At 43.5% G+C, this 22,486-nt stretch overlaps 1 protein-coding gene across 2 annotated transcripts in view; it reads right to left on the bottom strand.

Moving 5' to 3' along the window:
* Positions 1-3,716: 3,716 nt before the first annotated feature.
* Positions 3,717-22,486, bottom strand: part of KITLG (KIT ligand) — a 98,628-nt gene continuing 79,858 nt past the window's right edge. For both annotated transcript variants that reach the window (XM_048500431.1, XM_048500432.1), the window contains 4 exons: positions 16,923-17,032; positions 14,707-14,765; positions 9,671-9,750; positions 3,717-7,708 (listed from right to left, as the gene is read on the bottom strand). In XM_048500431.1, the coding sequence (XP_048356388.1) occupies positions 9,711-9,750; positions 14,707-14,765; positions 16,923-17,032 (209 nt within the window). In that variant the 3' untranslated portion in view covers positions 3,717-7,708; positions 9,671-9,710. The remainder of the gene's footprint in view (positions 7,709-9,670; positions 9,751-14,706; positions 14,766-16,922; positions 17,033-22,486) is intronic.

Raw genomic sequence — 22,486 nt, 5'->3', positions numbered from 1 at the left:
ATATAACAGATCAGTGATTCTTGGAAATAATAACCACCTGGTTATAAGCACCCTTGTATATTTTGTAACTTGGGTGTAGAAGTAGACATTATGTCAGTCAGTATAATTGTTTATTTGTATGTATTAGGGAAGCCCATGAACTGTAAAAGGCTTTTGTTTTGTTTATAGCAATATATAAAAACTATTTTGTTTAAAGATTACATTGTTGAAAATACAATACAAAATCAGAGAATGCTTTCCACATATTTCTTTATTGTAAGGTATTGGTTTACAGTCTTCTGAGTTGCTAGAATTTTTTAATTGTATACCCTGTAAAAGAAGAACAAAGAATGCTTTTATTTCTTTTATATATTTAAGAGAGTTAATAGGTTTTACTGACCTTTACACATTTGGTGCAGTGTGGTTTTTGGGATTGATTCTTCAATAACAAGATCTGTTCTAATAATCCATAATTCTATGTTCACATGACTTCCTTTATTTTGAAACAGCGTATATGGGAAAAGCATTTAGATTTCTATTGTCAAAAACTAATGGTTAAGTGCCAAAACACCTTCCACTATAACCCATGTCATAGAATCATAGAGGTTGGAAAAAGACCCAAGGACCATCAATGTCAGGGTCTGTTCCCTCAGCTGTGTCTGACAGTGAAGATGATGGCCTGTTATGCCGGTTCTTTGACTCCAACGGGAGGTGAGACCCCCGAAGCCACACCGGGCAGCAGTGACCCAGTGGAGGATGAGGAACCAGCTGTGGCCACAATACTGCAGAACCAGGGCCAGCTCAGCAAAGGCACCCCCAGAACAGTCCCAGAGCTCACCTCCACGCCTCCCCTGCAGTCCTCCTCCTAGTTCCCCCCTGCACTCCCTGCTAGAGCAGTGCTGGCAATGGCTGCTGCGGGACCTGACAGAGCGACTGCAATCAGCCAGACTGGCTGCTTGCAAAATGTGAGTGCTCACAGACTCGGCTCCCTAAAGCAAGATGTGAGTGCTCACAGACTCTGCTCCCTGAAGCATGGCAATTATTCCCACAATAATTGCCATGCTCTGCTCTGAACCTTGTGTTAGACCTAACTTTCGGATTACAACTCTGTTTGTGGACTTACTTTGTGTGAACTGAACTGACCTTGTGTTGCTGAACTTGTGGACTTTGCTAAACTGTTCTTCAGGAGGTCGTTTTAATGGACCTGGCTGCACCAACAGAGTTGTGAGTTTCTTTGCCTAACTTGTATCAAGTAAAGCTGTGAGTGTTCACTACACTGTGCCTTGTGCCTTCTTTGTGGCCAGCCCGTGACAATCAAGTCCAATCCCCTGCAATGCAGGAACACATAATCCAAGCACTCCTGACAGATGGCCATCCAGCCTCTGTTTAAAAACCTCAAAGAAGGAGACTCCAACCACACTCCAAGGTAGTGCATTTCACTGTCAAACAGCCCTTACTGTCAGGAAGGTTTTCCTGATGTTTAGGTAGAATCTCTTTTCCTTCACCTTGAACCCATTACTCCTGGTTCTAGTCTCTGGAGCAACAGAAAAAAAAGCTTGCTCCCTCACCAACATGACATCCCTTCAAATATTTAAACACGGCTATCATGTCACCTCTTAACCTTCTCTTCACCAAACTAAACATATCCATCTCCCTCAGTCTCTCCTCGTAGGGCATGGATTCCAGAACTTTTACCATTTTGGTTGCCCTCCTTTGTACCCATTCCAGCTTGTCAGTATCCTTCTTGAATTGTGGCGCCCAGAACTGTACACAATATTCCAGGTGAGGTCTAACCAATGCAAAATAGAGAGGTACAATTACATCCCTTGATCTAGAAACTATACTGCTATTTGGGTGCTGTGTGGTTTCCGGGCTGTGAAAGCCTTCGACAATATACTGCTATTGATACAGCCCAGAATCACATTGCCTTTCTTGGCAGACTAGTATTTATCCCTTTCAGCCAGTAGCAGCTCTGTAGCTCAACTAGCTAAGCCTTGTGCTGCTGTGTAAAAGGTGGCTGGTTCTAGGCAGTGGCAAGTAATTTTTTGGTTTGTTTTTAGAAGCTGTTTGTCTCCTCATTTCTATATTGTATCGGTCTGCGCATGCTCACACAGATGTGGATATGACAGGGAAAGTTTTTAAAAAATCCCGCCCAGCAGCAGCCAATCAGGATAGCCCCTGAGCTGAACGTGCGTTCCACAGCTTCAGAGTGGGGAATCCTGGTGGCTGCTGCCTGAGGATCATTTGAGGGGCAGAAGCTGCAGTGGGCACACTGAAACCGTGCTCAAAAGGTCCCAGTTTTTCCCAAAACGGTTTGTATGTGCTTTCATTTTTGAAGTGGGGAATCAACCTCATTCTGGACTCCAGTGGCTTGTACCTCCCAGAGTTCTTTCCCCCTGAAAGCGTGATTCTGCTAGGACAACTGTGGCTTCTGGTCCCCGCCCCCCCTCTCACACACACAGAGGCCGTTTCCGCACGGGCAATGAATGGCGACCTGGAGACGGTAAAAACTCCATCTCCAGGTTGCCATTCGCACGGGGGGCGCAGCTGCAACGCAGCTGCGCCGCCCTCGCGCCGCCCACCCGGCCTGAAGCCGGTGTTTCCCCAGAGCGCTTCCCAGCGCTCTTTTTGGGGAAACGCCGCAGTGAAGCCGCTGCCGAGCGAACGGCAGCAGCTTTACGCCGCCTCCCCCACCCGGCACTCACCTTGTCCCCGGGCCCCCGGTGTGTCGCCGAGGCCTTGGGACACGCCCCCCTGCCCTGCGCCGCTGGAGCAGGTGCACAGGGCCAGGGGGGCGTGTCCCCAGGCCTCGGCGACGCGCCGGAGGCCCGGGGACATGCCAGGTCGGCCGGGCGCCGGCGCTTCGTGGCGCCGGCTGCCCGGCTGTTCCCAGGACCGTCCATGCGGACGATCCCAGCGTCGTCAGGTTGGCGTCATAAACGCCGACCCGGCCGTTTCCGCCTTCGTGCGGAAACGGCCAGAGCTAAACATGGTGATACTGCCAGGCCCATAGGATGATGATTTATACCCCACCTTTCTCTTCTGTAAGAATACTCAAAGAGACCTAAAAACTTTCTTACCTTCCTCTCCCCACAACAGAGGTAGGTGGGGGTGAGAGAATTCTGAATGAAACGTGACTAACCCAAGGCCATTCAGCAGGAACGTAGCAGTGTGGAAGCAAATCTGGTTCACTAGATAAGACTCTGTTGCTCATGTGTAGGGAATCAAACCTAACTCTCCAGATAAGAGTCAACTGATTTTAACCACACCATGCTAGATCTCTGCTGCTGGCAGTTGAAAAAGTAAGAGTGTTGTCTGTGTCAGTATGGACCATACTGTTTTTTTAAATCAGAAGAACTTAATCCCTTCCTTTAAAAAATCATATTTTTCTGCAGACCTAGAGGGCCCTCCGTGTCTACAGAAAAACCTATTGAGGAGAGTGTTGCCCCCTATTGGTGGATTTATTGGTAGACAGGGGCACAGGTTGGAATTAGATTTATAGATGTTGATAATATGATTGAGTCTTGTAACAGGTTCAGTTGTTCTGGTGTTAGGAACCATCTGCCTTGAAAACCCAATGTTTATGATAAAACATGAAGACGTCTGAAAAGCAATATGGGCTACAATATTGTGTTAACGTCTATGTATTTCCATTTTGCAGCAGTGTGTACCACTGCAGAAAATGGCAGTGTTCTGGACTTGATGTCCTTGTGAAAACAATGTATTAACTAAACAGCTTTGCATAAAATTCTTTATTTAGAACAATAAAATATATGTATATAATGTACTTCCAAATTCAACCAATATAAAAAGGGACAAGGGTATACATCTATTTTAAGAGGACACATATATACATACACATTACATTTTTAGAAACTTGGGTTTATTAATCTTCAGTCAGGATACAAATGAACAAGTTGGTGTTGATGTTTACATCAATATATATACACACACTCTTGACCATAATACAATCAGCAAACTGTGTGCTCTTTCCAAGGTGGAGCCTGAAATTTATGAGTTCTAAGAAATTTAATATTTTAACTTGGTTTGTTTTGAAATATAGGTGAATGCAATTACTAGTTATACAGAAGAACTATTACGCAATTGTCATTCCAAATGGCTGAAATAATGAAAAAGAATAGTTGGTTTGTATTAAACATTTGGCTGTTATATAGTCTGGGGACTCTCAACATATTTAGGAGAGAAAGGATTATGTTAACTGCCATGTAGTCTGGAGATGCTCAACATATTTACAACAGAAAAAAACATGCGTATATTTGATGGACTGGGACACTGATTTTAAGAATATGTCTAAAATAGAATTTCACTGGCGTAAGTACCAAAGGCAGTACAATTCTATGCAGTTATTCCAGTCTGAGACCACTGATTTCAATGGGCTTAGACTAGAATAAATGTGTAAGACTGCATTGCAAGTTTTTCAAGTAAACACCAAGGCATTTTGAAATCTGCTGTGTACCAGTACTTGCTATTCTCAAAGCAAATATGCAAAATTCTAGTGAGTTCACCTGATAAAAATTGCATGAACTCTGTAAGGAACTGGAATAAAAAGTTTTTTAAAGAACAATTTCTTCTTGTCTCCCCATTCCACAAAGTGTTGTGTTACCTTACCCAAAGAGGTTTTGAAACATTTCTTCTGAAGAAATCATGCCATGCTTTGAACAAAGAAATCCACCCTGTCACAATCCTAATTCTCAATGTGTCACAATGGTGCAAAAGGCATCAAAGAGGAACTAAATCTGTATAATGTGATTTTCAGTATGTGTTATTGTCAACATGCTTATCCTCAGTTTGAAGAGCAATTGCCCTTTCTCTACGCAGTATGAATATTTCCTTTAAAAATGTTCAAGAACTGTTGAAGTTCTTGTTGAAGAAGAAAATTGAACCTTGCAAAAGTGTCCAACTCTGCCAAGCTTGCCATGAAAAACTGCAAATATGATAACTGAACAGATTGCTGCTGTGACAGGAAGAAGTCCAGCTCTAGCACAAGTATACCAATCATGACTTTGTGGAGGAGCAAGACACTTCAGCTTAATAAAAAATATTCTGGTAACTCAAGAATTAAAGTTCTTGTCCTACCACCTGAAACCACAAAACAAAAACAACATCCCAGGGTGGGGTGGGGGAACAGCAGTGTGTGTGAACCCAATCAAAATAAATTGCTGAATGAACACATTAAAACTTTCAAAATTGGGTTACTAAATGGAGATCCAATGCAGTGAAATACTCTTAAGATACTTCCTTTTCAAGACATTTAGCTGAGATGGCCCAAACCACTCAGCCAAACCTCTCAAGCAGAAAAAGCCAAGAAAATGTACAAACTGTCAAAATAATTATTCAGCTTCAATTTTGATGGATTGCTATTCCACTTGTGCTAATGGAGGTTATTTAAATTCAAAATGAGAACTATGATTGTTATGCAAGCATGGTAATGCCACTAGGATTATACTTGGAATTTTTAGTTGGCTCTGTGAATGCCTCTTGACCTTAAATTTGTCTTGCTCTGTTGTAAGGGTAAAAAGAATGTGGCATTGTTCTAAACCCTGCAGTATAACTAAGCTTTGTACAATATGTACTATGATTTCCAACAAGTTCCCAATATTACCTTCAAAATCATACTGGTGCAATACAAATAGGTCCTTTGTTTGCTACTGAGAGTGAGAAAAAGCAGGTTTCAGGTATTTTAGACATAATCTTCTCTTAGAATACTTGCTGGAATGTGAAATGTGTGTGTTTATAAAGTGTTTAGTGAATTATTGGGGCATGTTACTGTTGACCAAAGGTCTGGTTTTCTTCTTGTTGGGACCTGTACTAGAACACAATTCAAGCAAATTGGTATACTTAAGGTTTGCAGATTTCAAGATAGTGAGTCGAAAAAGTTCATTGGAATTTGCAGTTGTAGGTTTTGATCTAGTTCCAGTTGTAACTACATATGCAACAACCGCAGCACCCAGATGTGAATGAGCATCCTGTTAAACTGAAAGACATCATCTAGTAAATCCAATAATGAACATCATAGCATGGATTTGAGAGTTCCTCTAAAGTGCACATTATACAAATATATAAACTCATCACATCAAGTCAGACCACTGGTACTTCTAGATCAGTATCATCTACTCAGACTAGCAGTGGCTTTCCAGACTCTCAAAACAAGCTATATCCAAAAATCTGCAACTTGAGACCTTTAAGATGGAAGTAATGGGGACTGAACCTGGGGCCTAGTGGATGCAAAAGGTGTACTCTGCTATTAAGAAACAGTCCTCCATGTATCTCCTTTGATAATACACAGTTCTTCCCAGTTTTGGAGCAGTTAGCTTTTATGCCTTTATATGGTTCAAAACTAGGCCAAAATAATTTATAAACAAGATTTTCTATAGGTTCCCATATATTATTTGTAATAGTTTGTGGCAGATATGAAAATAAATAAATTTGTGAAAATCTTTGTTTAAATAAAGCATTTCTTAAGCAAATATTTGTGAATGCGATGTAAATGAGCATTTTAACAATAGTTTAAATTTATAATAGTTTAAGCTTATTGTATTAGTAATTTGGAATATGGGGTGATAACTATTTCACAGAACAGTCATGTGTATAGGGAAAATAACTTAAGCACACTACACAGTTGAAAAGTAACATTTAGTGTCCCCTTTAAATTTGTATTAAAAAAAAACAATTTAGCATATTTTCAGCCTTCGTTCTGCTTTCCATCCTTCTATTAGAAATAATATCAAGACACTGACAACTATTCAGAAGAAAGCTTTTCATTTTTATTTGAGCTGAACTAATCATAAATAATGGAGAATGCTAAGTGATGAAATGTGTACTACTCTTAAATTTTTTGCACATATTATATGACATATGGTAAAAGCTAAACTAAAGCTTGGTATCTTCAAGATGACCTGATTTTTGTAAATGCCAAGAAGCGTCTGGCATGTCCATAAGCATAATGAATAGGCATCATGGTAATTTTCTGTCCCAGATGATGTTATTCTTTCTCCATTTCTCACTGGAACTTCAAAGGAATTTCCCTACATCCCAACAGTCAATGTTCCATCTTATTGCAATAACCCCATGTTTGCAATTGTTCCAGTGATCCAATGTTTATTAGGTCTCCTGAATGGCCACAAATAGTTTTGACCATGTGTATGATCACTTTCTATGAAATGGAATTCAATCTCACTCATCAAGAGATAGACCAGTCTTCTGTGGCCTTCCCTCAATACGACCCATTTCTCCAAATATAAGAAATCTAGTATGTTAGTCAATTGCATAACCTTATTTGAGAGTCTTATGTACAGTACTGAAGTTTATATTATTCTCATCCATTTCATTATTTCCCTCTTACTCAGAATGTCCATTTGTACAAAACGTTTACTATCAGGTCACATAAATCCATATTTGTTTGTTCAGGTATTTACTGCATTGTCAAAATCCACGGCAAATTCCAAGATGCAAAGCAGCCATCCTTGTCTTCATATAAAATCCAGTCCCTCTCAGTGCACTTTCATTTGGTGATGTTTAATTCAATATTGGTTTCACAGCAGTACACTCTGTCCACAGCTCTATAATCTCAACATGGAGTCCGCAGCAACAACAGACTGCAGTGAACTCACAGTCTGTCACTCCAGGTTGAAGGCCACTAAATATATGCTTTAAAGCTGCTTCATTTTAGCTTGGAAGCAAGAAAACATATAGGAAAACTGTTAGCTGCCTGGTGATGGGGAGTAAGAGAGAGAAAATTTTAGTAGCATCTGGGAGGTATTTTCATAAGATTTCAATTTCACATATTGATAAAAGGCCCTCAAAATAAAATTTAAAAATATAATTCTCCCTTGTGAAAAACTTTCCAGCTCCACTAATACTGTTTAACGTTTCCAGAAAGTGGTGACGTCATGCAATAACACAGGTGAGGGATGGAGCCTGGTGAAATGTGATGGATGAGAGAAGATAAATTTATGAATGACTAAAGGTTTGGTACTTATGAAGGAGGGGAAAAGAATGGAGATAGATTTGTGTAATGTGTGTCAAGGAGAGCGGGGGGGGGGAGGGGAGGGGCTTACCTGATCTGTTGCTTGAACAATGTATGTGTGCATAGGTATTTACAAGCCAAACCTTGTCACCAGGCAACTAGTTTTATGTAGAAACCCCAGTTTTCAACCTTTCCAGATTGTAAACAATCAGTGGGATTCAACCTCCTTTTACCCATTTGGACCTAACTTCTCTGCTTACTGCAGCACCCATCCTACATGCCCAACCAAGTCTTAAGTTCCTCAGCACAGCTACTTTGGTGGCCAAGAGACCTCTTCCCCTCTATCACAAGTGGAAAAGCTGGTAGAATCTATAATATTTATTTATTTTATTTATTTATACTTTCAACTTTTATACCGCCCCGTCCCCGAGGGGCTCTGGGCGGTGCACAACATACAATAAATACAATCATAAAACCATCATAAATTAGATAAAACCTATAAAAGCAGCGAGGACTAACTAAGTGTAATGTGATGGGTTAGGGTCATCTGAAAAACATCAGCTTGCTCAGCTTTATCAAAGGGCTTAACCACCAGAAAGTCCAGTTAGTGACAGGTTGATTGATTTTAAAGTTTTGTCACTTCTCTTATAAGAACATTTCTACCCTCTTGAATATTACAGAGGGCCTGAATGTTGATTTTCCTGGGCCAATGGGAAGATGTACCTGTATCCTAGGCAGTTGCTATTCTAGAACTGGATCAAAGTGCAAAGTCTGAACAAGATCAAGTTGCATCTTCCAAACAACACCAGGATTTTGATTTGCATGCCTCTCTAAATGGGAGGAGGCACATGAATGGGAATAAATAGGAAGCAAAAAAGATCTGCTTTTGTAGACTAAGGCTTTGTTAATGAAATGGTCATATCAATGTTGCAAAGGTTCATGGGCTTAATGTGTGTGGGAAATATATAGGAGTGTGTGTGGGAAATATACACGTGTGTATGCGTGTGTTTGCTTCAGTTGTTGCTTAATGTTCTTCCACAGAACTGTACACATTGGATCCCAGGCCTAACGTCCTTTGAAGTGAAACTTTATGCAGTCTTCTTAAATTTTGTATATTACGTTAATTACAGGAAAGGACTTGCAAGGACTCTCATTTATCCCTCACCCACTGTTTCCTCCTACCCTTCTCTGGCTAGCCACTCCCCTTTTGCTGCTTCCTTCTGTACTTCCCACCCACCAGGTAACCGATCTTCATGTGCCTCCCCTCATCTTGAGACATCATTCCTTTCTCCTGACAGCCTATTCTTGGGAAAACCTGGCCAAATTGCATGGAGCCAGCTGGGCTAGGCCCAGTTGATTGGTTGTGGACCTGGAAGGCCTTGAAGAGGGTACCTAACTTTCCCCTGCATCCCCTCCCAACATTATTTCCTCTTTCACTCTACCCAACAGATCCTATATCCTCTCCTAATATTTGTTTTTAGATTTCAGATTTTTCTGCACACCTTGGGCTTTTCTCAGGTTTGTAGAAAGATCTGTCTTATCTGCCTATGCCCCTAATCTCAGGATTTAAGTATTCCCAGATGGGATCATGTTGAGAATTAGCTATATCAAAAAAGGAAATATGTGATTGCAACTCTACATTTCAAAATATCAGTCTTTAGAAAACCTAGAATGAAATTCAAAGACTTTTTTCACAGAACTTACCCAGACAAGAAACAGTAACAGTGTATAATAAAAACAACAGCTACACTTGTAAAAGTGACTTTTCTCTTGGCTCCAGCATACTGAAAGACAAATAAGTGCATTTTTAGTCAATACGTTAAGGGGAAAAGAGAAAATTTTAACATGTTTTAAAATTTTGTATCAGGGGAAGAACTTGGATTTATAAAGAAAGCTCAGAAAAGTTTAGTATTTTACAGAATTATAAAACAACACTTCAGACTTACCGTGAGAGTGTTTTGTCTTCAGTGGGGCAAAGTTATCCAAACTGGTTAGGTCACACCTCTCTCGCTACAGGCAGAGCTATGCAAATTTTTGCAGGCTCTCCTGGAAACTAGAGAACTGGCCCTTCCAGTTGTCCAAGAGCTCTGCTGTAACAATTTTACCATTTGTGTGTGTGTATGCATGCACACTTGCGTGGTGGGAAAGTGGATGACTTCAGCACCACTGAAGAGAAGACACCCTCATGGTAAGTCCAAGATGTCATTCTACTGTAGTGGGGCAAAGTAATCCAAACTGGTTATATGCCATACCTGTATATTAGGTGGGGGAGGAGGGGAAGTATAACAATCAAGTTAAATTTCCATTTTATGGCACTATGCATTGTAGGACCCTTCTTCTAAATGCTGCCTCAGCAGAGTTGGTCTGGTCAATTCCACAGTGCTTTACAAATGTCGAGAAAGTAGACCATGCCACCGTTCAACAGATCTCTTCAACTGGTGCTCTTGTCATAAAGCCACTGAAGTGGCAGATGCCATGGTGGAATGCGTATAAATGCTTGTTGGACAATATAGTCATTGGACAATATAGTTCATAAGCATGTTCTATGCACAGTTTGGTCCATCATGCAATTTAGATTTTTGAGGCTTCTAGCCCCAATCTGTTAGGTCTGTTTAGTACAAAAAGAGAATTTGATTAACAAAACTCTTTTGTTCTTTTTAGGTACACACACACATCCTCCTAAAATGGGGAAACAAAATGTTCCCCTACTTCTCTATGTGACAATGCAGTAGCCCAGTGGTGGGATTCAAAAATTTTAACAACAGGTTCCGATGGTGGTGGGATTCAAACAGTCGCGTAGTGCCAAACGGAGCAGGGTGGGGCACAACATGGCGAGGGCATGGTCTGGGCGTTCTGGGTGAAGGGATTTCCAGAGCAGGGTGGGCGGTACTGCAGCAGGGGCACTGGGCAAAATCTTCCCACTCCACCCCAATGCCACCTGGGTAGACAGTTTTGCAAAACGGAGCCAAGCACTGAGCAAAAACTCCTCTCCCCATCCCCATGCCACCAGGGTAGAAAGATTTGCCCACAGAAACCAAGCACTGGCCAAATTCTGCACTCTCCATCCCCATGCCACCAGGGTAGAAAGATTTGCCCACAGAAACCAGGCCAAGCCGCCGTCCCCATCTTCGCCCGCCCTGCAGGAAGCAGGGGCGGAATCAGCCTCGCCAGCGGCCGGCCAGAATCACCGTGCTTGTGAGCTTTACCTCCTGCCCGCCCCGGCTGCTTGCAGGGCGGGCCTCTCGGCGGCCAGCCAGGCCGATCCCACCCGAATCGTGCCCATCTTTGCCCACCCTGCAGGAAGCAGGGCAGGCGCATCTCTTGCCCGCTGGCCCGGCCAGGCCGTGCCGTGGGCTTTACCTCCCTGCCCGCCCACTGCTTGCGGGGTGGGTGCTGTCCTGGCGGCCTGGCCCGAAGCCAGCCCGTCTTCCTATCTTCGCCCGCCCTGCAGGAAGCAGCGCGGGCGCACCTCGCCCAAGGCGGGCCAGGCGGTGGCCGTCAGGCCTTTACCTCCCTGCCAGCCCATATGGTGCTTGCGGGCGGCTCTCCGGCGGCCCGGCAGTCAAGTCGAGCCGCCGGGCCCCCGCCCTGCGGGAAGCAGAGTTGGCGATAACCGTCTGCCAGCGGCCCGGCCGAGGCCGTGCCGTGGGCAATTTTACCGCTATGCCCGTAGCCCTCTGCTTGCGGGGCGGGTGCTGTCCCGGACGGCCAGCCAGGCCAAACCCGCGGTCCCCATCTTTGCCGCAGCCCGCCGCAGGAAGCTAGAGCGGGCGCATCTCTCGCCCGCGGTCGGGCAGGCCCGTGCCGTGGGCTTTGCCTCCTGCCCGCTTGGCTTTGCTTGCGGGGCGGGCGCTCTCCTGGCGGCCGGCCGAAGGCCGATCCACCGCCAGACGAGCCCATCTTTACCCACCCTGCGGGAAGCAGGGTGAGGCGCATCTCTTGCCCGACGGCCGAATTGTGGCCGTGGGCTTTATCCTCCTGCCCGCTCTGAATTGCTTGCGGGCGGGCACTCTCCGGGCGGCTGGCCAAGCCGAGCCGCCCGGGCTCCATCTTTGCCGCCCTGCAGGAAGCAGAAGCGGGCGTTATCTCTCTGCCTGGCTTTGACCCCACGGCCAGGCCGTGCAGCTGGAGCTTTTACCGCTTGCCTGTCCCACTTGCTTGTGGGTGCGGGTGCTGTCCCGGCCCGGACCAGCCAGGCTAAAGCCGCCAGTCCTATCTTTGCTTTCAGCCCTCGCGAGGTCAGCATGGCGGGCGCATCCCTTGCCCGCTGACGGCCAGGCTGGCGCTCGCAGTCTTTACGTCCTGCCCGGCCTTCCGCTGCGTTTGCGGGGCGGGTGCTCTCCGGTGGCCAGCCAGGCTTGAGCCGCCCGGGCCCATCTTCGCCAGCCCGCAGATCCCCTGCGCCTCGCGGCAGGCCAGGCCGCGCGCGTGGGCTTCATTACCTTCTCTGCCCGCCTCTGGCTGCTTTGCGGGGCGGGTGCTTTCCCCGGGCGGGCCGACCAGTGGGAATCGAGCCGGCTGGCCCATCTTTGCCAGCCCTGCGGGAAGCAGGGGCAGGCGCATCTCTTGCCCCAGCGGACCGAGCCAGGCCGTGGGCTTTATTTTCCTCTTGCCCGGGCCCGGCTTCTTGGGCGGAGCGGGTGCTCTCCCGGCGGCCGGCCAGGCCGAATGAGAGCAGCCGGGCCACATCTTTGCCTCGCCTTATGCAGGCGGCAGGGCGAGGCGGCATCTCTCGCCCGCAGCCCGGCTAGGCCGTGCCGCATGATCTGGTTACCTCCCTGCCCGCCCGCTGGCTTGCTGGGGCTGGGCACTTCTCCTCCGGGCAGAGGACGGCCCAGACCGAGCCGAGCCGCCCGGGCCAGTTCATCTTCGCCTCGCCCTGCGGGAAGCAAGTGGGTGATTTGCCCGGCCAGGAAACCAAACACTGGCCAAATTCTGCACTCCCCATCCCCATGCCACAAGGGTAGAAGTTTAACAAAGCAGGGTGGGCGCATCTCTCGCCATGGAGGGGAGGAGGATTAATCATTAACAGACTTGTGGGTCAGTTGAAGTTGAAGTTAATCATTAACCGGCAGTTTGCAGAACTGAGGAAGATTTATCAAAGGAGTTGAAGTTAATCTTTAACAACCGGTTCGAAACCCGAAACCCGTGCGAACCGGCTGCATCCCACCTCTGCAGTAGCCCCTTTCCTTAGTCACGTTGGCCTTAAACATTATCTATGTGCCTTCACAAATTACTGTCACCTTAATTCTCTTACAGTTAACTTTGATAAATCAAAAGTGATGTTTTTTTTCAAAAAGGTGGAAGTGCTTCAAATGGAGAGTTCAGGATGTAGAGACTGAGCAAGTTAAAAGTTTCAAGTACCTAGGTGTGACCTTTAATTACAATCTAAATTGGTCACTCCACAGATCATAATGTATCAAATTAACTAAGTCTACAGCAATGACTCAAACTTCTATTACCATAACAAAAACCTACTTCTCACCATCTTCAATGCGAACATTATTTCTCAACTTCTATATGGAATCCTTGCATGGATCCATGCTTTTAACAATTGTGGTTGAATACCCACAAGATCATTTTCTCTGTCAGATAATGGGAATGCCTAGATGTGTTAGTTATTCTACCATTTGTGCAGAAATTAAGTAATCTTTTGTAAAAATCAAAGCTTGGACAATTACCATTGAATATTGGCTGAGTTAGAGTTTGAGTTAGAAGACACTTATGAATCCAACTGGAACAGAAAAGGTTCCTCATGAACTGAAAATTTGTTCCCCCTCCCCCCCCCAATTTTTCAATATTCAGTTCAACCACAATATCAATTTATCTTATTTATCTGCTCTTGAATTATAATATCTCAAAAACACGCTTTTATGATGGCCAAATTGAATACCTTTCCATCATCTGTTCTTTCTAGAATATTTCTTCATGTTCCATATTCCAAATGACTCTGTGTATGTAGGGGAAATATGCCAGATTTTATCTCCCACATACTGTTGGACTGCCAGCTTCATACTGATATGCAAGAGAAACTAATTACCCCACTATTAGAAGTTAAAACAAGTTAAAAAACAACAACTTCCCTTATTGTGGTGGCGCAGTGGTTAAGAGCAGGTGCATTCTAATCTGGAGAAACTGGGTTTGATTCCCTGCTCTGCCGCTTGAGCTGTGGAGGCTTATCTGGGCAATTCAAATTAGCCTGTGCACTCCCACTGACACCAGCTGGGTGACCTTGGGCTAGTCACAGCTTTTCGGAGCTCTCTCAGCCCGACCACCTCACAGGGTGTTTGTTGTTTTCTTCCTGTGGGACCTGTTCCACTGTTCCAATGTCTTGCCAAAGAATTTTTGCCTGTTCTGATTTTGGGATTGGTGAGTTTGGGAACAGGTAAGATTATTATTTTGAAGCTCTATTTAGTAACCTTGTTGAATTATTTGTAATACCCACTGGCCTGAGATGGAGAGCAATCATCTCTGAGTGAAGAGCTGAAGGCTTTCTCCTGAAATATTGCTACAGATCTGGTCTGCTATGTGGATATAATCAGAGTATATCAGATTGTTTGACTCTTATTTGCAGTTTTTATACATATTATGTAAGAGCATACTATAGCATATGTCTCAAAATTCTTTCAAATACTTGTTACAAGAAATATAATAAAAAATTTTTTTGATCCAAACAACATGCTAGCCAGTCAAAAAAAGTTTTAAAACTTCCCTAATCAACTGTAATAAAGTCAAAATACCTTATTTCAGTGTCCTGTGCAGTCTGCTCACTCTCTAGTATGTGTCTGCTGATTGTTTTCTAGGGAAAAATTGATTAAACAGTTTATAATTCTAAAATAAATGAAACTACAATATAAATACAAAATATTATTTAGTTTTACTTTGTACTTCCTGCATCTGCCATTTTGTGGTTATGGCCACCCCATGTCAGAATTCCAAAGGTGTCCTAGACTCAATAAGTTTAAGGAGCCCTACTCTAGTAAAAAATAGAGCTCTAGAATATTTTATTACCATTTCTTTACTCGAACATCCTGTATCTTTTCTCACAGAACTTGTAACAAAAGATTTCTCAGTTTCCCACATCTCATATGTCAATATTCTGTGACTGAAAAATTCAGCATTTACATCAACTATTGCACCTTTCTTCACTCAGGAGCAATGCCAATTCTGTTTGGCCTTTTTGCTGAAGGCTGTGTTTTGTTTATGAAGGATGCTTGTCCTTTCTTTCCTGTACTGTATGGATGAATATATATTTCTCTTGATTTTGTTAAAAGAATACAGAAGCAGGATGCTGTGGTTCATGGAGGAGCTGTAACTTACAAACACAACACTTACTTCCTCAACATGGTATCAACTGTTAATGGATCTCTCATAACTGGCTGATAAAACCATTCCCTTAGCAAGCTGCTACAGGTAGAACTGATGATAGCATGGATCACTGCTCTTTCATAATAATAAAATAGAATTTGTAGTTATGTATAAGCCCAAATACAGGCAGAGCTACCACTGACATTTTGGAATGAAACAATAACACAGCTCAGTAGTAAAAAATATGATTAGCATACAAATGGTCCAAAGTGAATCTTCAGGGAGGTAGGGCTGAGTCCCCGGAGAACTGCAGCCAGGCAAAGTAGACACTTGTGGGCAGAAGTGACCAATGAGTGACCAATGATTTTATTCAGTAGAAGGCAGCCTCTTCATAGGATACCTCTTTTCAGTATATAGAGATAAAATACTGGTTTGTGGGAATTGGATCCAATGATTTTACTGTCATGTAGTAGTAGTATAACTTTATTGCTTCAACATAGCAAACAATACAACAGAAAAAAGGAAAATACAATAATATTGTATCGACAATACAAAATACCATAAGCTAATACTGATTATAATAACAGTATCCACACAAACTATCACATAATTTGATATATAAATAGTAGTACAAATGTATATAACTCTGACAATACATCTAAATCCATGAAATTATATAAGATATAATTAATCAGATCTAAAGGATCTGATTAAATTAATTTACTTTAATGTCTTAACTGTATCCTAATAACCGATTCTACAATTTTTGCAATTTGCATTGTCATCCATCTGCCATTATCTGCCATCAACACAGCTAATTCATTTTGCACTGAACTCCCCGGCAAATATAAAACATTTCCAAGAAACTCCTCTCCAAAAGCTACAAATCTTGGACATTGAAACGTAACATGAGGCAAATCTTCAATAGATTTGTGATCACAAGAGAACACTCGATAATCAAATGGGATCTTATTGTAGCATCCCTTCACTACTGCCAACTGTAAATTATCCATCCGAGTGAAAGCCTTTCTATATTCTACGACCATTAGATCATCAAGGTAAGGCATGGAAAGATACAAGCTGTGTATACAAAGTGGCTGAACTTATAGTACTAAGTAGCCCATAATCATCTTGTGAACCTATGTTCAATAATCTTTATTTAACTAAGGTCGAATCCCCACTACTGTCTTAGCCAGGTTTCAGAACACAAACTAACCAGGTTTGAGGTCGTTTGTGTTCTGAAACCTGGCTAAGACGGTAGTGGGGATTCGACCGGGGAGGTCGTCCCTCAAACCTGGTTTGTGTTCTGAAAGCTGGCTAAGACGGTAGTGGGGATTCGACCTAAATGTCTGGCACCATATACCACTTCTCCTATGATTGAGCTAAGTGAATTTTCTTGTCTTATACTGAAGACTTTATTAGTCTACTAAGATCAGCACTGACTACTCTGACTGGAAATGACTCTCCAAGGTCTCAGGAAGAGGTTTTTCATGTCACTAATTCCTTGAATCTTCTGAATGGAGATACTGAACCTGGGACCTTCTATATGCCAAGATGCTCTGCCACTGAGAAACAACTCTTCAGTTGATATATTTAACTTTCATGAAGTTTACATTTAATATGCATGATTACATTTGATAGTTCTTACCTTCCAGCATAGAGCTCCCAAAATAAAGCCAACAAAAAGAGTCACCAGTGATGTCAGTGCTATGCTAATTCCTTGCATGCTGGGGCTGCTGAGCAAGCCCAGGGCCTCCTCTGTAATTAAGAACATTTTAAATGAGTGAAGACCTTTCCAAACAAATAAAAAACTTTTAAGCTATCATTGTCATAAAATATTTGTTGATAAGGGATCATCTTGTCAAACCACAGAATGTGTTTAGAGGTGACTGATTTACAGCTTTATTTGCACCCATTCCGGAAAGGCAAACATTCTGGCAATAATATAATCATAGTTTTACCATCTGCCAAGCAATGTTTATCAATACACTCCTCTACATTCCTTTCTGTGGATTTTCCACTGAAGTATCTTTCCCCCCATGGAACTCCCAAGGCAATTTAGTGAGCCAGACCAAATGACACAGCAGTAATTCCCTCCAGAAGCAAGCAATATAACCTCAAATCTCTGTAAGTAGCACATTTGGTATGCCATTGATACCTGGATCAGAATGCTCACATTTCCTAGTACAGAGGTTTCATTTATAAGCAGTAATCCAGTAATAGCACATAGAACAATTCTGCTGAACAGAAAAGCAATAAATCATGAAATGGTTATAATCGCTGTTCTGAAGTCCTTCAATAACTATGCAGATGTTTATATCCTGTGCCTGTTTAGGGATGTGTGTGGTGCATAAAGAGGGTGTTTTGTATGTTATTTTGGCTGTGTGCTGATGTATACTTAAAGGGAGATGCAGACGATCATCCTTGTCTCATGTGCATCATCTCTCCTGCAGGAAATAGGAGAGTGTGATGCGGCAGGTGTCCATCATGATGGGGTACCTGTGATGCTGCTTCTTACTGATATGTCTCCCACAAGGAAACCGAAGATTGTTCCACAAGTCCCTGAAACACAACTGAAGTATCTCCAACAATATCCCCTTCCTGGTTAGAGAGTTGCTGGATGGAGAGCAGCAGTGACTATTTCACTTTTGTGTTGCTTTACATAAGAATAGAAGGGTATATGCAAGGCTGAACTACATGACTGCAACAGTTTCCACAGGAAGGAACTGCTTGATATTATTGAGGGTTCCACAATTCCTGAAATACTACAAGCATACTGGTGGGCTTACATCTTCTTGCTAGGCACTGAAGAAAGGCTGTTGACCATCTAAATTGTCACTAAGAGGTTTAGCAAAACCTTAATGGCTTATAGTATTTTCTAGTTCTGATTCTATTTTGTAGACAAACAGCTGACAATTCAATCTAAACATCAAACTGAAACGACTGGAAAACAAGATAAGAATGTGCTCCATACTTCCAGTACAATGTTATTCACAATTTCTGTTCCTTGTTAAAAACTGTCAGCCATTTTTATAAGTTTTATTTCCCACTTTACTTCTGCTACAAAAATCTTGTCTGAACTAGTTCAGATCACATTTTGAGCTCCACTGCAATCAATGCCTTACAGTTCTAATACACATTTTGTAAAGCTGTCTTAGACTTTCAATCTCGTTTTTTAGTTAGATTTATAGCCAATATTGTTTGAACTTTGTTTAGGCCCTGCAGGTGTGCCAATTCAAGGAAATGTTAAGTCAAGCAGAACAGATACTTCATGCTTACATAATTGGCAGGCAATTTAAAAAAACACACAATTCTAGCTAATCACAGTGTATAAACAGAGCAGTTTGAAAAAGTACCACTTACTGGCTAATGTGTCTTTAGTTCTTATTTATTTTGTTTCATAATAATGCTATTGTTTTTATTTTTTATGCAACATATTAAGGACCTAGTGTGCTGGAACATAAAAAAAGTCCTCAATTGCATTTCCAAAACTCGCCAGTGACCTGCTTCCACAGATCCCACAAGAGGACATGAAGGTAATTGCCCAATTGACCAGCAACTGACTGTCATGGTTAATACTGGACTAATTCTCCATGAATTTCTCTAATCCCTATAAAAAGCAGAGGCAATCAGTGAAGTTCATAAGTCTATGCTCTTTTCTCTGCCATGAACCTACTTCCAATCAATTTTAGCATAATGAGTTCAAAAACAAAATTCACATTCTACATTGTGCATAATTTCTAAATTGGTATAATGTTCCCTGGAGTCATTTTTTCTAAAATAAAAGTTCCCTATATTCTTATACAGACACTAATTCAGTAATTTAAGTTGTCTTTTAAAATAAATTTATCTCTGTTTTAAACTCTTTGTGAGATGTACCCAGTATTCCAAATGAAACAGGTTTATATAGGCATGACAATACTAGCCTTTCCTTACCATCTGCACCATTTTCCTTTCCCACAACCACTTCAAACTAAATGAAATTCACAACTCGAAGATCTGTTTTCTAGTAACTGACTACTAGTTCAGATCTCATCAGCAGCCCCATTCGTAGCAAATGGACATACAATCCATGTACACTCAAATAATTTTCATGTTGCATTCAACAAATGTACACTTCAACATGTGATTGACTGTGTATATCAGTTTATCCTAAAGCGTATTGTACTCAGTAGTGGGATCCAAATATTTTAATAACAGGTTCCGATGGTGGTGGGATTCAAACAGTGGCGTAGCGCCAATGGGACTGGGCGGGGCACGGCGGGGGCATTCCTTGGCGGGGCAGTGGCAAGGATGCAGGCCCCAGGTGCAGTTCCCCTTCACCCCACAGGTGGGAAGGGGTGAAGTGTCAGAGAGGGAGCTATTGAACATGTGCAGTGTGCTTTCCTTCCCAGCCTTGCTGAAACTAGGTTTTCCTCCAAGCAAAGTTTTTTTAAGGTGGGTCAGTGTTATAGCTGGAGTCAGAAACTCCTCCTCCATCTCTTGATGAGTTACAGACTGGATACAGCAGGGAGGAGGACCTCCCCCCCCCCCCCAGATCCTACTGGGCTGAGAGGCAGTGAGACGAGCTGACTGCCTCTCAGCCCATCTAAAAAATGAATGAACAGAGAGTGTGGGTCTGAATAATGCACATAGGTTCCATAGGCATGCATCAGAAGTAGAGGTGGCTTGATCTGGTATCAGAGATATGGCAGATGTGTGGGGAAAGTGCTGGGGATATTGAGAGAGAAATCTGGGCTTGTGTGTGAATTGACAGAAAGGAAGCTCTGAAAGAGGAGGTATCTACATGGGCTTAGTGGGAGGGTATGTCAGGAAGGTGACTGGCTGCTCTAATGAGCAAAAGAGTCATTTTCATGTTGCAGTTTTTAGCTGCATAGTAGATATGGGCTTCTATACAGTTCATTGAAGGGGGGTCTTCCAGGTGACAGTGAAGATAGACAAGAAAGCCCGTCAGTCAGCCCGTCAGAGGCAGTCAGACAGAGACCCAGCAGGATCCACCAAAAGCCCATTGAGCCAGGCGAAAAACAAACAGAGCAGCTGGGGGCAGCAAGGAAGCCAGGCCAGCCACCCCCTCTGCCCTTGTCCCACAGCAGCTGCCACCCCCGGCTTCTCTGGTCTCAGGCAAGGGATCCTGCTGGGCTGAGAGAGAGCCACTCTCCTAGCCCAGCTGTCAGATGGAGACTCGCTGGCAGGATCCACCGCCAGCATGTTGAGCTGGGCAAAGAAACAAACAGAGCAGGGGGAGGGGAGCAGGGAAGACCAGACCAACAGCCAAACCACCACCCTCTCCCCTACCAAACGGCGCCCCCCGCACGGATCCCTCCCAGCCCAGGCAAGAAGGCTGCCCGGTGCCTGCCCTGCCCCTAGTTGCTGGGGGGGGGGGGTATTTGGTCTGCTCGACGGGCGGCAGCAGCTCCTGCAGCCTCCTTCCCTCCATGGCAGAGCTGGAAACTCTTAGCTCTGCCATGGAGGGAAAGACGCTGCAGAAGCCGCTGCTGCCCGTCGGGCAGGCCAAATGCCTGCCAGAGCAGCCGGGCCCAGGCAGGGGAAACTGGCGCCCAGGCCACCCCCTCCCAAATGGTGGATCCCCCCCATCCCAACCGAAGAAGGTCGCCCACCAGGCACCTAGTTAGCCAGCCTGCTCTGCTTACCTGTAGTTGTTTGATGTCCCTCAGTGCAGGCAGGCAGACTTTGCTTCAGGAAACGACTCTGCCTCGTGTTCTTGGTAAGCATGAAACATGCCCACTTTCCCCACTTAGCCCAGGCGCAGACCCAATCCTCTCGCTGTAACATGTCCCTCCCCCAATTCATAAGGGATTTCATTGGATAAAAATGTTACTCAGACCACTAACTGCCGAGACAAAGAAAAAAAATTGGGCAGGGAGGAGGCTTTAGCGACCGATTCTCTGAACTCAGAAAAAATTAGTAATCACTTCTACCGAACCGTTGAGAACTGTCTGGATCCCACCTCTGATTGTACTCCTCTTGAAGGAGCAGGTTCATAACTTGGGGTTGCTACTGGATCCTGGCCCGCAGTTGGAGGTTAAGGTTTCTTCTGTGGCATGTAGTAACTTTTTATTAGTTCCAGCTGGTTCACCAGCTATGACCATTTCTTGAAAAATGTGATCTGGCCACAGTGATTTATGCTATAAACACATCCACATTAGATTACTGTAATGCACTTTACACAGGACTATCTTTGAAAATGGTTCAGTCACTTTAATTGGTCCTCAATGCAGACACCAAGCTATTGTCAAAGTTGCTTACCCTGTCCTGAAACATCTGCACAAGTCACCCATCTGTTTCCAGGGACAATTCAGAGTGCTGGTTCTTATTTTCTTTAAGGTCATAAACAACTTGAAAGCAGGGTATCTGAAGGACTGTCTTCCCCATACTATCCAGCAGCCTGCCCATTAAGATCAGATTCTCAAGCTTTTTTGTGACATCCTCAGAAGGCTCAACAGGTACCTGCTTTAAGTGCCAAGCCAAAACACATCCTTTTACACAAGTTTTTACACAAGGTTTTAACACCGGCTGGGTTTTATAGATAGTTTTTAAGCTGTCCAATAGCTTTTTAATGATCTGGTTTTTTTGATGTTGTTTTAATTGTCATGTCTTAAATAGTACTCTGAAGAGGCCAAACTGAAAAATCCTAAATAAATAAATCATAACCACATTGAAAGAGGGGAGCCAAAAACTGACAAAGGCCAGTTATGCATAAGGTGTATGCAATGGGGACAAATGTCCATCACAGCAAGATTTCCTGTATGAACGTATTTCCTCGAGCCCCGCTTTCACTTTCCATTCTCTCCGCAGCAAGTGAAACCACTTTTAGTGAGACTTTTGCTTTGCTGCCAGAGTGGGCAGATTTGCCAGTGAGCACAGCTCTGGACATGTTCTCTCTGCCCATGGCCTGCCTACCTAGCTCCACTTTTCCCACTCCTTTGCATTGCCATCCATGCCTTCCACCCCGCTCCCCATCCATGTTTCCAGCCCCGTCCTGCTTTTCTCAATGCTCATATCAAGATATTGACATCTCAATATAAAAATAACAGAGTTGGCTTTTGCAAGGGACACTACAAGCAGGATCTCTTTTGGGTTCCATCCCACTTCCCCTGCTCTATTTTTGCCTCCCTGATGACTGGGAGAGCTTTTAAAAACTTTACTTCAAATGTGACTTTATTTAAAAGACTCTTATCTTCTGTGACAGCA

This window comes from Sphaerodactylus townsendi, linkage group LG06 (assembly GCF_021028975.2).
Source record: "Sphaerodactylus townsendi isolate TG3544 linkage group LG06, MPM_Stown_v2.3, whole genome shotgun sequence".
Taxonomy (NCBI): Eukaryota; Metazoa; Chordata; class Lepidosauria; order Squamata; family Sphaerodactylidae; genus Sphaerodactylus; species Sphaerodactylus townsendi.
This window is presented reverse-complemented; position numbering and strand designations above follow the sequence as displayed.